The following is a 17,031-nucleotide window of genomic DNA, read 5'->3' as shown; positions in this document are numbered from 1 at the left end:
ACATCCGCAAAGTCCGTGTATACTGAAGGAAGGTTTGAAGGAGTCTGTATACTGGCTATAGGAGTACGGGGCAGAGGAATGACTTTATCAAGGCAGGAGTGAAAACAGGAGGTACCCCAGGAGGCCAATTGTCCCTCAGACCAGTCGAACTGTGGATTGTGTAACCGAAGTCAAGGGGAATGAATTACCTCAAACTGCAGCTGTTCAGAGTGGAGGACTCCCTCAGTCAGGGTCAGGGGTGCTGACTCAAAATGGATCATGCCTGAACCAGGGTGGTTATTTTGAGACAATGTCTTTTCTGCAGAAGAGGCAAACCAGCTTGAATCATAAAACAGTGATCCAGGAAGTTTCCAGCTGCCCCTGAATCAATAAAGGCTTGAGTGTGGACAGTATTCTGAAGGAAGGTAAGGGTAACAGGTACCAGGATTCGAGAGGAGTGAGGGGGTTTTGTTGAGACCATGCTTAGAGGTACCCCAGCGTTATCCCCTAAGCATTGGCTTTTCCCGGCCGAATGTCACAGTCCTTCAGTTGGTGGGTGTATGATCCACAATAAAAACATAGTCTCAGTCTCCTTTTTCTCTGTCTTTCAGACTCTGAAGGTTTAAAGGAGGAGAGATCCATGGGTTCCTCTACTGAGGTAACTGGAGTAGCTGAAGGGGTAGCGGTTGCTGCCGAAACTGGGCGAACAGAAGGTTGGGAGGGAAGAACCCTCCTAGTTCTATCTCTCTCGCTTGCTTTTCCTGAAAGCGAGAGTCCAGATTTATACAAAGCGCTATAAAATCATCCAAAGAAGAAGGAATATCACGATAAGTGAGTTCATCTTTGATGAGTTCATGGAGACCCCTCCTAAAGGCTGCCTTGAGAGCACTGCCATCCCAAGTGGTTTCCAGTGCCAAGGTGTGGAACTCGATGGCAAACTGTGCCACAGTTTTACTGCCTTGGCTGAGATCCAGGAGCGAATATTGTGCAGCAGAGGTACGGCCAGAAGTCCCAAACACAAAAGACAAAGTAGAATTGAACTCATCAGCATCATGTAGGAGTGTAGCATTTTGTTGCAGAAGGGCAGAGACCCAGACTAGAGCTTTGTCATTTTCATGCTAAAGGACCCTTGACTGATGAGACTGGAAGGTGTGAGGATCATTGCGGAAGTGCAGCCTGCATTGGTTTAGAAAGCCCCTACAGTCAGTAGTACCGTCATACTTGTTAGGCAAGGGTTATCCGGGGTATACTTCCATAAGTGGAGGAAGAAGCCACAGCACTGGGAGCAGGGGCTGGTGGTGTAGCAACAGGAGCGGCATCCCTTGCTGCAACTAGTAAGGAGAGTTGAGCGGTAATAGCCTCTAGCTTGGAATCCATATTCTGCAACTGTGTGGTATGGGTTCCCAACATCTGTCCCTGAAGATAAACAGCTTGAGCCACCTCATCTGGCTGCATGGCCCAAGTATAATGTAATGCTCGTGGGATACTCCTCTATCAGACCAAACTCGGCCAGTAGTCTTGTTATCCCGGCGTCGAGCCGGAATGATAGGAAATATCCCAGAGCAGAGGAAGAAAAGAGATGAGGAGAGCAGCACTCACCACAGGCAGGACAGTCCCCAGGGGTAACAGTGGAGCAGTCCAAAGATAAACCACTTGAAAAGTCAGGCAGGCAGGGTTTGGCAACAGCAAAGCAGTTCAAGGGCACACCACTAGAATGGTCAGGCAGGCAGGGTTTGGCAACAGTAAAGCAATCCAGCAGGTGAGGGGTTAAGACAGGAAGAGTAGTCAGACAGGCAGGTTAAGCAACAGCAAACAATCCAGCAGTTTAAGGGTTAAGGCAGGTAGAGTAGTCAGGCAGGCAGGTTTAGTAACGATAAGAGGCACAGGAAAGAACAATCTGTTACACCCAGGAGCACACAAGGCAACACCTATACTTGGGCAGTAACAGATCATTCCTCCCAGATTTAAATAGGCGCAGATTCGCGCCTCAGAGGTCCGCCCGACATTTGGAGCATGTGCCGATGACGTCAGCGCCGCACGCATCCAGAGCCGACATTGCCCCTGACAACGAGCAGAGAAGGAGACGCCGTGCCCCTAGCAATGGCTAGAGCGGCGCAGCATGACAAGAGCACTTTCATATCCGCCATGTTTTTTTGAAATGGAGACTGATGTTAAAATAGTGATTGAATGGTTATATTTGGCTGTTTTGAGTTCAGATGTCGCTGAAACATAAAACATTAAAAGATAAACACAAAATATTATGTATGTTATTAGCTTGTGATGATAGCATTAATTTTATAAATGTATTTTTCAGGCTAGAGATATGTTTCAATTATTTGTTCTTACATAGCCTGAAAAATACATTTATAAAATTAACACTATCATCACAAGCTTATGCCATACATAATATTTTGTGTTTATGTTTTGATTATTTATGTTTCAGCGAGATCTGCACTCAAAACAGCCAAATATAACCATCTGGTCACTATTTTAACATCAGCCTCCATTTGAAACAAAAATAGCGGATATAAAACCACTCTATTTCCTCTGCGTCTGCGGGATTTACATGTAGGTATGGCCGTACATGTTACTGTAGGTTGGAAAACGTAACAAGGTTGAAAAATTATACAGAACATGGGGTCTTTGAAGATTTTTTTCAGTAGCCCATAATCATTAAAAAAAAGGTATTATTTTTTTAACAAAAATTTGAAATATTTGATAAAAGAAAGTAGTTAATAACTGATATGATGCTGCGGGTTGCATATACAATATTTTTGCTGAATTGGTATCCTGAATTAGAATATAGTCAGAGAGTATTTAAATTTGTAAATGAAACCCATTGGACACCTATAGTGCAAGCACTGATTACATCATTCATAGCATGCCTAATGAAATGGTTATTTCAATGTTTTCTCAGATTTCCAGACTTATTGGACCATAAAAAAATCTTATACACTCTTTAAAGTATCTGTAGCTATAGGGTTTCTGTCTAATACCAGATTAAGGGGCCATTGTATAAATCTATTTAAAATTGTTCTCATCAATATTTGGCTCTGCATGATGCAGTTGCTACAGTATTTTCAATCCCATACATTTAACATAAACAGCTGGTTTTCTAAGCATTTCCACTAATAGGAAATTGTAGCGGCCAATGTATAGTTTCTTTTTTTCTTGAGTTTTTTTTTTTTCTTTTAGTTTTGCCTGAGTACGTTTTATAAAGTCAATTGATTATTCAGTTAATTTGTTCTACTTCAATGACCAACTGCTTTAGCAGCCTCATGGCACTTTAAAACCGATGCTTAAGTGGAAGTATATTACAAATCAATATTTTTGTGTGGGTGTCTGTGTCTATTTTATTTTAAAGCTCTTTTACATTGTTTGGATTATGGATTTTTTTCTAGAACTAGTGCCTAATTTGAATGTTATTGGTTAAATCTTATCAATGGACACTTTAATGCCTTTTTCATATTCTCTTTTTTTTTTGTACTTGTACAGAATTCAGAAATAAAATTTGTTTGGTTTTTAAATCACATGGTATGTTACAGTGAATTTTTAAATTTATATTGGGGCTTAAAAAAAGCAAATTATATATTACATCTGTGTGCTTGTTGATTTGAAATACTACTCTTGAATTTGTTTTACTATGTTTAAAGGGACATTAAACACTAAGGCCTATATAACAAGTGGAGTGGTAACATTAGCACAGACGCAATATAGCAATATTGCGACCGCGTTAACTTACACTCATATTACAAGTTAGTAATGTAATCACTCAAACGCAATTGCATTTTATACACAAACTTTTTACACAGCTTCAAAGCTCATGTCAAGGGTTTGGGATTAAAAAAAATTGCACTAAACACAACAAAAAAACTTTATTTTTAACCCTATAAACTGCCACAACCCCATCACAATTAACACCCTACACTATTAACCCCTGAACCACCACAAGCCCCATCGTAATTAACCCCAATACACTATAAACCCCTAAACTGCCACAGCCCCAAATGCAATTAACCCACTTCACTATTAACCCCATAAACCATCACAACCCCCATCCTAATAGCTATCCCCTCAAGACCCCTTACCTAAGATCCCTAAGTTACAAAAAAATTAAAAAAACACTACCAGTTTAAAAAAAAAAAAGATTACACATGGCCTATACTAAAACTACAGCACCTTAAAAAAATAAAAAAGCCCATCTAAAAAAAACTATACTAAAACTAAAATAACCTCCCAAAAAAAAAAGAAAAAAAAAGATTTCTTAAAAAAAATCCTATCCTAAAAAAACCCTATCTTTAAAAAAATTATATCCTTAAAAAAACCTCTATGCTAAAAATACCCCCCCCCCCCACTAAAAAATAATCTAGGGCTAGCACCCCAAGTTTTAACTCACCATCTTGAATCCAGCTCCTTAGGGGGCACCAGCGGGTACACAGGGGTCCATGGTGGCGGCAGTTGTCTTCTTCCATGGCCACATGGCTTTCCTCTTCTTCCATGGCAGCGGTGGTCCTCTGGGGCAGTCCTCTGCAGCAGTCTTCTTCTTTTCTTCCACCTGATCCATCTTCACACTGAAGTTTGAAAATCCAACTTCACTTGTAATCTAACCCTAATTACATTTCATGTACTTCCCTCTAATTATGGGTGCAGTAATTTTGGAATCTAGGTGTTACTGTAGGCATCTGAAGGAGAATTGCTGATAATATGCCAACAAATCAGACCTGGAAGACAGTGAAAGCTAGATTTCAACCTAGTGGCACCAATGACTAGAAGGAAGCAGGTGATAACCTCAATTCTATGCTTATATAGGGCTAGCTAATTTATTGTGCGCCCATATTTAATTTATTGTGAGCCCGTAAATGGACAAATTCCCCATTTACAGGCACACAATAAATAACCAGCCATTACACATGGCTGGTTAATGCTACCACAATTAGCGCGCTAAAAAATTTAAAAAATGTCCCCCAATTTCCCCCAAAGTGTATTGTTGAAGTGTTTTGTGCAACTTTTTAATTTCGGAAAACAGTTAACCACAACTCTGAGACTGCAATAAGGATACTTGTTTAAATCAAGATTGTGCTGGCGAAATCCTGATTTTGCTCAACTTCTAATACCAGCACAATGGAAAAGGGGTGAAAACGCTTGCGAAAAACCCTTGCAAAAACATTGCGTACCACTTGTAATCCAGCCCTTAGTGTTTAATGTCCATTTAATGTATTTCTGCACAGTAGCATCATAACAATAGTCTGCAATTTCTGAACATTTGACATGGCAAATGCTGTAGGGTTTTACACTCTAAATATGAGATGAGAGCAAGACAAGAACATTTGTCACACTTTTTTTTTTATCAGGTTTGGAGTAATTTCACTTTTCAAATATTCTCACATTTACTGTTAGGTTGTATGATTTTGTGATATTTATGTGATCCCTCTACCTTTCTGAAATATATATGTTATTAATTAATAAGATTGAAACTAATGGTAAAGTGTTATGACAAAGTGACAATAGTATGCTTAAAATAAACTTTGATAGCACAGCAGATATTTACATTTATAGATGTGGCACACGGCTAAGCTTGAGGCTCCATCACACTTCATTTTAATTTACTTCACACATCATTATAAGTTTACTTCTCTCATTCTCATCATGAAAGCTCACAAAGTAGGAGATAATGCTAGAGAACTTGGTTAACTATAAACTACCTACTAGAAGAATGGGAGAAACTTCAATCTATTCATCAGGAAACCCTACATGACTTTTCCCACATCCCTGTTCCTCTAGTTTTGTAAAAAATCATCATAGGGATGACTGTTTTCCTTGAACTTTGCTCCTTGCCCCCTACAAATATTCTGATTGTATGCATAGCACTGGTTACTTTCTCTTTCCATTCATGTTAACCACAGGTTTCTACCATACTTCCTTCTCCATTGGTTATCTATTATTCCGCTTTCATTTATGCCCTTCCTATATGTGTTGGGGCAGAGGATAAGGATGTTACACCTGGGGCAAGTACAATTATCATTCTGTAGAGGGTGTAAACTAGGTGCAAGTACAATCTGAAGAGTTTTACCACATTTCCTCTCTATACTGTTTGGATCTGAAATGAGAATTACATAAAAGATTTCCCCATCCTATAGGGTTACCTGATTTTGTATTCTCTGAAAATGAGAAAAGTGAGAATAATTTCCCATAAATACCCTCCTTGTATGTTAGGGATCTGGGATATTCAATCTCACCCGTTCCATATAGGTACCACTCACTGGTTCCTAACTGAATTCCATGTGGCTTATTTTTTATTTTGGCCATCCTGTGCATTTTGTACCCTTGCATTATGTTGTCTTTTCTTTCTCTATATTGATGGGCACACTCCTCCTGGGCACCATTTTCTCTTTCTCTCCTTCTTCATAGCCACTCAGCATGTCCACATTTTAACCATGAGAGAGTGTCCCTAGCTAACTTGATAGGGTGCAACAAAGGTGTTGTTCTTTTCTCTGCTTTGCACACGATACTTGTCTATCTGGCGCATTCGGCTGCTGTGGATTTTCCTTACATGGGACTCCTTGGTCCTTTATATAGCTCCACATTTATATTTACTGTTATCTGCCTATGTTTACTAAATTTAAATTGATCTACTGGTCATCTACAAAATGTACAGTTGCAAGAAAAAACAAAACAAACAAAACCTTTTTCTTTATATATCTAGACCTAATCTTGCTTTTTTTCACTATATTAAAAGGATATAAAATTTCTACTACATTAGATAATTTTATTTTTACACTATTGCTTTATATAACTGAGTATTAGACCACTGGAAAGGAATTCAACCCAAACTTAAAGGTACATGTAACCCAATATTTTTCTTTTATGATTCAGATAGAGCATACATTAAAAAAAAAAAAAAAAACTTTCTGATTTGCTTGTATTGTCAGATGTGCTTGATTTTCTTGGTGTCCTTTGTTGAAGGAGAAGCAATGCACCACTGTGAGGTAAATCAACACACTAGGTGAGCCAATTACAAGAGGCACATGTGTGCAGTCACTAATCAGCAGCTTGCCCCTAGTAGTGCATTGCTGCTCCTGAGCCTAGGTAAGCTTTTCAACAAAGGTTACAACAAAACAAAGCAATTTAGATAATAGAGGTAAAACTAAAAGTCTTTTAAAACTGTATGCTCTATCTGAATCATTAAACATTTTTCAAATTGGGGTTTAATGTCCTTTTTCAACAAAGTATACATAGGGAACAAAGTACATTTGAAAATAGTAGTGACTATAAAAGTGTCTTAAAATGACATGCTCTGTCTGAGTAATGCAAGTTTTAATCTCTATGAAAAAATTGCTTGAAGATAGGTGCATTAAATCTGTGATACGCTTGTTTATTTTTATTTGTGTTTTATAAGCCTATATGTTGTCAAATCAGCCATATTTGTGTATCCATTCAAAAGTTATAAGCATTTGAAAATCAGTATAGAACGTCTGTTTAAAATTAAAGGGACATTGTACACAGCCCTTGCCATGAGAGTGCTGTGTCGGCATTTGCGACACAGCCCACTCGTGGTTCTCTTCCTGCCAGTCTAACCGTCCCTTCAGTGTAGCCTTCTCTGGGGCATCCTCTGCCCCGTTACCACTTTCTGTTGGGGTACCACAAGGCTCTACCTCGGTCCGCTTCTCTACTCAATCTACACGTCATCATTAAGTTCCTTAATAACGTCCCACAGGTTTCAATATCATTTGTATGCTGATGACACCCACATCTACCTCTCTGCACCAGACCTATCTCCTTCCTTTCTAACCTGTGTCACTAACTGTCTTTCTTATATATCATCCTGGATGTCCTCTCACTACCTTAAAGGGACACTGAACCCAATTTTTTTCCTTTGTGATTCAGATAGAGCATTCAATTTTAGGCTACTTTCGAATTTACTCGTTTTATCAATTTTTCTTCAGTGCGGTGCTGATCTGGGTATTAGAATAAAAGAAAAAGTAGCCTAAAAAACAACTTATTGTGAGCAACCGTGTCATGGTTATATGTTGTCACTTTGTAGTCCAGTGTAGTCCACACTTAGTCCAGCTTTATCACTGGCACAGATTGTAAATTTACAGATTTTGATAAAGCAGAGGGATACATTTAAAAGCATGAATTGTAACAGCCAACTATTGTGTGCTAAACACCTTTTTTCTAAGGAGCCAGTCAACATTTTATACGTATATAGAATAGCTTTTATATTTTAGTGACATTCTGGTCAAAATTTAAATTCACATAGATTAATTACATCTTTGAATAGAAACATATTTGCAATATTCTTGTACTGGCAATAATGCTTCTACTAAAAGATATAACTGTTTTAGTGTTAACATTGTTCTCCTCATGGGCATGTGATTCATAGCTAGATATTCTCAGTGCACCAGCATTTTAAATACTGCAGGTGCTCAGAGCACCAGTGGGGCTTGTAATCATGTCAGCAATTAACAATTTCAGTCATTACCAGATGGTTCAAGCACCTTAGGCTCTCTGAGCAAGTGCTGTGTTTAAAATGCTGGTGCACTGTGCATGCTTTAATAAGCTTTTTAAAGCTTCTATTGAAAATTAAAATGCATCCATGTGGGTTCCAATTTTAGCTGGAATGTCCCTTTAACCATATTTTTTATTATTATTATAAAAAAATATAATGAAAGTTATTCAAAATGTTGTAACAATTAAAGTAAATAATTACAATAAAACAGCCAATCATTAATATATTGCTTATTTCAGCTAAACTTATTTTCTGTCTTTCCTTAGGTAAAGAAAGTTATTCAACAGGAAGGCTTTGACAGACAAAAGCGTGGATACAGGGACATCAATGATATTGATATTAATATGAATGATCCTTTATTTACTAAACAATGGTATCTGGTAAGTGTATGTTAACTTTCTAGCAGGAGCAATTAATAAAGTTATACAAAAATGTTTGTGCTCTACAAAAGTAAAATGTATTGGTAAAAATGTGTCAATATAATAAAGCGACACAGAAACCACGAGCATGTGATTTATAATTTCTAAGTATTATGGGTAAAAAAGGTTCTTTCAAGACCTTGGTGTGAGTTTAAAGGGACACTGAACCCATTTTTTTTCTTTTGTTATTCAGATACAGCATGAAATTTTAAGAAACTTTTGAATTTACTCCTATTATCAATTTGCTATCTTTATTGGAGTAATCTAAGCTTTTTTGGTTCAAACCCCTGGGCAGCACTTTTTATTGGTGGATGAATTTATCCACCAATCAGCAAGAACAACCCAGGTTGTTCACAAAAAATGGGCCAGCATCTAAACTTACATTCTTGAATTTCAAATAAAGATACCAAGAGAATGAAAAAATTTGATTATAGGAGTAAATTAGAAAGTTGCTTAAAATGTCATGATCTATCTGAATTCTATCTGCTCCCCTACACCGCCGCGACCTATATTAAACATGCTAACCCCTAAACCGCCGCTCCCGGACCCCGCCGACACTATAATAAATATATTAACCACTAAACCGCCGCTCCCGGACCCCGCCGCAACTATAATAAATATATTAACCCCTAAACCGCCGCTCCCGGACCCCGCCGCAACTATAATAAATATGTTAACCCCTAAACTGTCGCTCCCGGACCCCGCCGCCACCTACATAATACCTATTAACCCCTATCCTGCCCCCCCTATACCGCCGCCACCTATAATAAATTTATTAACTCCAATCCTGCGGATCCCGGACCCCGTCGCAACTAAATAAATTGTTTAACCCCTAAACCGCCGCTTCCGGACCCCGCTCCCACCTATATTAAACTTATTAACCCCTAATCTGCCCCCCTACACCGTCGCCACCTATAATAAATTTATTAACCCCTATCCTGCCCCCCCTACACTGCCGCAACCTATAATAAAATTATTAACCCCTAAACCTAAGTCTAACACTAACCCTAACACACCCATATCTTAAATATTAATTAAATAAATCTAAATAAATATAACTCTTATTAAATAAATTATTCCTATTTAAAACTAAATACTTACCTATAAAATAAACCCTAATATAACTACAATATTACTAATAATTATATTGTAGCTATTTTAGGATTTATATTTATTTTACAGGCAAATTTAAATTTATTTTAACTAAGTACAATAGCTATTAAATAGTTATTAACTATTTAATAGCTACCTAGATAAATAAAGTCAAATTTACCTGTAAAATAAAAACTAACCTAGGTTTCAATTACACCTAACACTACATTTTTATTAAATAAATTATTCCTACTTAAAACTAAAAACTTACTAAGTTTCAATTACACCTAATACTACACTATCAATAAATAAATAAATCAAATCAATTAACTACAAGTACCTACAATTAAATAAACTAAACTAAATTACAAAATTTTTTTACAGGTAACTTTGTATTTATTTTAACTAGGTACAATAGCTATTAAATAGTTATTAACTATATAATAACTACCTAGCTAAAAGAAATACAAAATTACCTGTAAAATAAATCCTAACCTAAGTTACAATTAAACCTAACACTACACTATCATTAAATAAATTAAATTAATTAACTACAAGTAGCTACAATTAAATACAATTAAATAAACTAACAAGTACAAAAAATAAAAAAAACTAAGTTACAAAAAATAAAAAAATATTACAAGATTTTTAAGCTAATTACACCTAATCTAAGCCCCCTAATAAAATAACAAAGCCCCTCAAAATAAAAAAAAATGCCCTAACCTATTCTAAATTACAAAAGTTAACAGCTCTATTACCTTACCAGCCCTTTAAAGGGCCTTTTGCGGGGCATGCCCCAAAGTATTCAGCTCTTTTGCATGTTAAAAAAAATACAACCCCCCCAACATTAAAACCCACCACCCACATACCCCTACTCTAACCCACCCAAACCCCCCTTAAAAAAACCTAACACTAACCCCCTGAAGATCTCCCTACCTTGAGTCGTCTTCAGCCAGCCGACCACCGATGGAACAGAAGAGGACATCCGCAGCGGCCAAAGTCATCATCCAAGGGGCACTGAAGAGGTCTTCCATCCGATAGAAGTCTTCATCCATGCGGCGTCTTCAATCTTTATCCATCTGGAGCAGAGCGGAGCCTTCGTCAAACGAGCCAACGCAGAGCCATCCTCTTCCAACGATGCCTACCCGACGAATGGATATTCCTTTAAGTGACGTCATCCAAGATGGCGTCCCTCGAATTCCGATTGGCTGATAGGATTCTATCAGCCAATCGGAATTAAGGTAGGAAAAATCTGATTGGCTGATGCAATCAGCCAATCAGATTCAATCAATTCAATCAGAGCTCAATTAAGGTAGGAAAAATCTGATTGGCTGATGCAATCAGCCAATCAGATTCAAGTTCAATCCGATTGGCTGATCCAATCAGCCAATCAGATTGAGCTCGCATTCTATTGGCTGTTCCGATCAGCCAATAGAATGCGAGCTCAATCTGATTGGCTGATTGCATCAGCCAATCCGATATTTCCTACCTTAATTCCGATTGGCTGATAGAATCCTATCAGCCAATCGGAATTCGAGGGACGTCACTTAAAGGAATATCCATTCGTCTGGTAGGCGTCGTTGGAAGAGGATGGCTCCGCGTCGGCTCGTTTGAAGAAGGCTCCGCTCCGCTCCGGATGGATGAAGATTGAAGACGCCACATGGATTAATTTAATTTATTTAATGATAGTGTAGTGTTAGGTTTAATTGTAACTTAGGTTAGGATTTATTTTACAGGTAATTTTGTATTTCTTTTAGCTAGGTAGTTATTATATAGTTAATAACTATTTAATAGCTATTGTACCTAGTTAAAATAAATACAAAGTTATCTGTAAAATAAATATAAATCCTAAAATAGCTACAATGTAATTATTAATTACATTGTAGCTATCTTAGGGTTTATTTTACAGGTAAGTTTTTAGTTTTAAGTAGGAATAATTTATTTAATAAAAATGTAGTGTTAGGTGTAATTGAAACTTAGGTTAGTTTTTATTTTACAGGTATATTTGACTTTATTTATCTAGGTAGCTATTAAATAGTTAATAACTATTTAATAGCTATTGTACCTAGTTAAAATAAATTTATATTTGCCTGTAAAATAAAAATAAATCCTAAAATAGCTACAATATAATTATTGGTAATATTGTAGCTATATTAGGGTTTATTTTATAGGTAAGTATTTAGTTTTAAATAGGAATAATTTATTTAATAAGAGTTATATTTATTTAATTAATATTTAAGATAGGGGGGTTGTTAGGAATAGTGTTAGACTTAGGTTTAGGGATTAATAATTTTATTATAGGTTGCGGCGGTGTAGGGGGGGCAGGATAGGGGTTGATAAATTTATTATAGGTTGCGGCGGTGTAGGGGGGGGCAGATTAGGGGTTAATAAGTTTAATATAGGTGGCGTCGGGGTCCGGGAGCAGCGGTTTAGGGGTTAAACAATTTATTTAGTTGTGGCGGGGTCCGGGATCCGCAGGATAGGGGTTAATAAATTCATTATAGGTGGTGGCGGTATAGGGGGGTCAGGATAGGGGTTAATAGGTATTATGTAGGTGTCGGCGGGGTCCGGGAGCGGCGGTTTAGGGGTTAATACATTTATTATAGTTGCAGCGGGGTCTAGGAGCGGCGGTTTAGGGGTTAATAACTTTATTTAGTTGCGGGGGGCTCCGGGGGCACCGGTATAGGGGGTAGAACAGTGTAGTTTAGTGTGGGTGCTTAGTGACAGCTTATCAATAAAGCTGGGAAAAAAGCCAAAGAGCAGCGAGATCGGATGAGTGATAACTATCACAGTCCACTGCTCATCGCCCCGTACTTGGTGCGCAGCTTTTTGACAGCTTTTTTGACAAGCGTATTCAGGTCTGCGGCGGCAATTTGAGGCGAGCTTAGGCGGGCGTATTGGGGCCAGCGAAGGCAGGTAAGTAGACACGTTGATAACTAGAGGCCTTTATATTCACTTCTATTTTCAAATGTGCTTCGTTCTCTTTGTATCCCTTGCTGAAAAAAATTGCACATATCCTACACTATTGGGAGGAAGTTGCTGATTGGTGCCTGTGCACGTTTGTCTCTTGTGATTGGCTAACTAGATGTGTTCAGCTAGCTGCCAGTATTGTAATGCTGCTCCTTCAGCTAAGGTTAACACAATAAGCAAATTTGATAATAGAAATAAACTGGAAAGTTGTTTAAAGGGCATGTTCTGCCCAAATCATGAAATCATTTTGGGGTTCCTGTCCCTTAAGTGTAAACATAATAGGGATCACACTACAAGCTTGAGTAATAGTACTTTTATAGTCATATAGAGATTGTTGGTAACCCTTAAAAAGCAGCAAGACAAGTGTGAAGTCACAGATGCTCAGAGGTTAGTAGGCATTAGTGGGCTTGATTAAACAGAAGTTCATATAAGTGCCAAGATACCACACTCATTAGTAAGTCAAGGTCTCCTACTCAAAGAGCAGTGGTCCACAGATAGAAAAACTCACAGAAACCTTCTTCCCAGTGCCAATCTAATCCAGAATCTGACTGCCTTTCCTTTCCCTTGCTATTATAAGTACAAAGAATAAATAAAACAGTTGGAGATAAATATTTACCATGCATGCAGAATTTAAAGGTACCTGAAACTCAAAACATTTATTTCATGATTCAAATACAGTGTAAAATTTAAAAAACAAAATGACTTCTATTAATGCATTTACTTTATTCTCTTGGTATTGCTTGTTTTTATAACTATGTTATACTTTACAAGAACAGTAGGTGGCAGCAGTGTTTCTTGTCACACACTGCTTTAGAAATGTGCCCGCTACATATTTAGATATTTCTTAAACAATAATACCATGAGACCATAGTAAATATGTTCGTAGAAGTAAAATGAAACAGCTTTTATTTTTAAATTGTATGCTCTATCTGAATAAATTAATAAATAAATTGGATTTCATGTCCCTTTAAAGGAACATTAAACTGCTGGGTACAATTATAGTATAATGGCTACTACTTACCATGCTATTGTTATTCCTTCTGTACCTGCACCTCTTTTTAAAATCACTCTGTTATTTTTACTAATTACAGAATCCAGTTGGTTAAGGTCTGCATTTTATTCTGGGCACCGCCATATTGCAGTGCATTGTTGCATCCTGTGACCATAGCAGTGCACTTTCACCAATCTTTGATGTTGCTGGCTTTTTGACAGCTGCACCTTTCCCTTCACATCATTTTTTGCAGTGTTTTTGCACAGTTTAAAAGTTACATAACAACTATAATATATAGAACATGGGGGCACCTAGTGTGAAGATGCAGAACTTCACTAATTGATAGTTGTAAGGGATTAAAATAAGAAAACAATTTTAAAAACAAATGCAGACACGAGGAACCCAATATTATGTTGAGTGGCAACCATGCTACTGTAGTTGTACTCATCAGTTTAACGTCCCTTTAAGTTTACAGTCAAACACAATAGAAATCTAAAATGTAAACTCATTCATAATTTTGAGCATTAAAAAGTCTGCAAGGAACGCAGAGTTTAGATTTTAAAAATACCTTCAGCAAAGGGTAACACATTTGATAATAGAAGTAAACTGGAAAGTTGTTTAAAATGCGGGTTCTGCCCAAATCATGAAATCATTTTGGGGTATCCTGTCCCTTAAGTGTAAACGTAATAGGGATCACACTACAAGCTTTAGTCATAGTACTTTATAGCCATTTAGAGAGTGGGGTAATACAGAACTTAATCAACTTTGTATTCAACTCAAAATGCAATGCCTCATAAAAGATTTTCTTAATAAAAAAACAACCAAAAGACACTTTAAGTAAAGTGTTTGTTTATGCAGTATAAAAACAAGAAACTGCTAGGAATCAGAAAAAGGTCAAGACATTCACATGACTTTAAAATATTCAGTATTTAATCAACATTCCAGTTCAGCTTTTATCAAGAGTACCAAGACTATGGGGATGAGATGATTAAATGCTAAATGTGAGTGCTTTGACCTTTTTCTGGTTTCTGGCTGTTTAAGACCACTTTTCTTGTATTTATTTTTATCACAGTACCCAGATATTTTGCTGTATTAAGTACACCTACATTCTAATTTGCTGCCATTTCCTACCTGCTAAATGCAATAAAAAATTTATGTATACTGTACCTAAAATAAGCTATATCTGTAACTTGTTTACTATAGAAGTCAAAGCTGTGCATGTCAAAAATGACCTGTTTCTGAACAAATACCTTGTGGAAAAACATCGCAAATTGTCCAATTCAATGAGATTGAACTTTATTTAAATTATTTTTATGGGGGGGGGAATTAAAAAAATGTTAAACACATATGAGTCGTGGCTCATAGACTAGGGAGGACAGCAAGTAAACACAGTAGGCTCTGTATGTCAGCAAAACACACAGGCCTGATAGGAAATTATATTAGATTACACTATCAAAAAAATGTAAACTTTTTTTTATAGTTAAATTAAGGTGAAGAAGATATGAGTGGTGGCTGCCTGGCACAGACCAATTAACCAAAAGACTGAAAAAATTAGGTATATTAATGCTGTTGAGCCTGACAGACACAGGCCTGATAGAAAATGTAATTAGATTACACTAGCAAAATATTTTTTTTTTTTAAATTTAAAATAATGTTATAAACGGATATTAACACTGGTGGCTGTCACAGAGCAATGAACCAGAGTACATGCTGTGTGACACAGGTCTGATAGAAAATGAAAAAAAATTACACTAGCAAAATAATTAAAATTTTTGGTTAGTTAAATTTAAACTAATGTTGTTAGGGAGATATCAGTGGTGGCAGTAATCACAGCATATGCTGTGAGCCTTAAACACACAGGCTAAAAGCCAGGCAAAGGCTAATAAAAAAAATACGAAAAAAAAAACGGCACGAAATATAGCCCTAAAAAGGGATTTTTGGGGTGCTGTCCTTGCAGCAGAGATGAGTGGAGTCCTTCTGGACTGTAGTGGACCCTAAATACACTAGCCTAGCTATGTTTTTTCTATTAATGTCAGGAGCAAAAACACAACAAGTCCTCTCATTAAGAAAGCAAGGTCGTTATGAGTCTAAAATGGCGGATTCCGAGTAGCTGGGAGGGTCTGTGAGGGAGTGTCTGATGTTGATTGGCTCTAATGTGTCAGACGGCTGTGACATACAGGGTCAAAGTTTCCTCAATGATGACACATAGGGGCAGATCGAACATCGCCATGTGTTCGCCCACAGATGCGAATGCGAACAAGCTATGTTCGCTGGGAACCGTTCACGGGCGAACAGTTTGGGACATCACTAATCAAGACTATGCTGTGTAATGAAAATATAGGGGGAGGGAGACCCTACAGTATGAATCCCTAGTTTTAATGTGAAAGTCAAGGATGGGGCACATGTGATTCAATTAAATATATGGGGAGAGAGACCATACACTCATACAGGGGGGAGGGGGGGGGGGCTGAGGGGATCACTGCAGAAAAATAACCAAAAAATTTACTATAAAATGATATGTTTCTGGGCAGGGGATGTATATAGCAACACAAGGAACCAGAAATAGTGGTTCCTTGTCATTTGATCACCGCAATAGGTTATTGCAGTGACCATATGGGATAAAATATCTAAAAAATAAAGTAATGATACTTGTCTGACAACTGCCCAGTTGCAATTTTGCTTCCAGTCAGACAGGATCATTACTCTGTAGCAGAAAAGCTTTTCTGAAATCTGTTTTACAACCCATTAACACTTTGTACCAACTCTTTAAAAAAATCCCCTAGGAGGCGCTTGTATCTATACTCAGTTTAAATTATATTGATTTAGAAATAAATCACAAATGCAAACTTATCTCTAATATGTTAAGTCCATTTATGTCCATAAAATATGGTGTAATGTAGATGGATACAGTACCAGGTAGAAAAAGTCTTGTGTGTCTAGAAAGCACAAATAACAGCCGCACCTCTTGTCAAATCCCAATCGGGTCTCAAAATGATGGATGAATGTCGAAAGACAAAAGAAAAAGAGGGCCCTTAATGTGCATATCAATATATTTTTACAGGATGTGATAA

The 17,031-nt window shown here is 37.2% G+C and overlaps 1 protein-coding gene across 1 annotated transcript in view; it reads left to right on the top strand.

Annotated features, from left to right (window-relative positions):
- The window catches only part of PCSK2 (proprotein convertase subtilisin/kexin type 2), a 454,748-nt gene that overhangs the window by 148,286 nt on the left and 289,431 nt on the right, over nt 1-17,031 (top strand). Inside the window, exon 3 of the mRNA XM_053712119.1 lies at nt 8,755-8,868. Coding sequence (XP_053568094.1) covers nt 8,755-8,868 — 114 coding nt within the window. The remainder of the gene's footprint in view (nt 1-8,754; nt 8,869-17,031) is intronic.

This window comes from Bombina bombina, chromosome 4, assembly GCF_027579735.1.
Source record: "Bombina bombina isolate aBomBom1 chromosome 4, aBomBom1.pri, whole genome shotgun sequence".
Taxonomy (NCBI): Eukaryota; Metazoa; Chordata; class Amphibia; order Anura; family Bombinatoridae; genus Bombina; species Bombina bombina.
The sequence above is the reverse complement of the archived record's forward strand: the minus strand, read 5'-3'. Positions and strand labels throughout refer to the sequence as shown.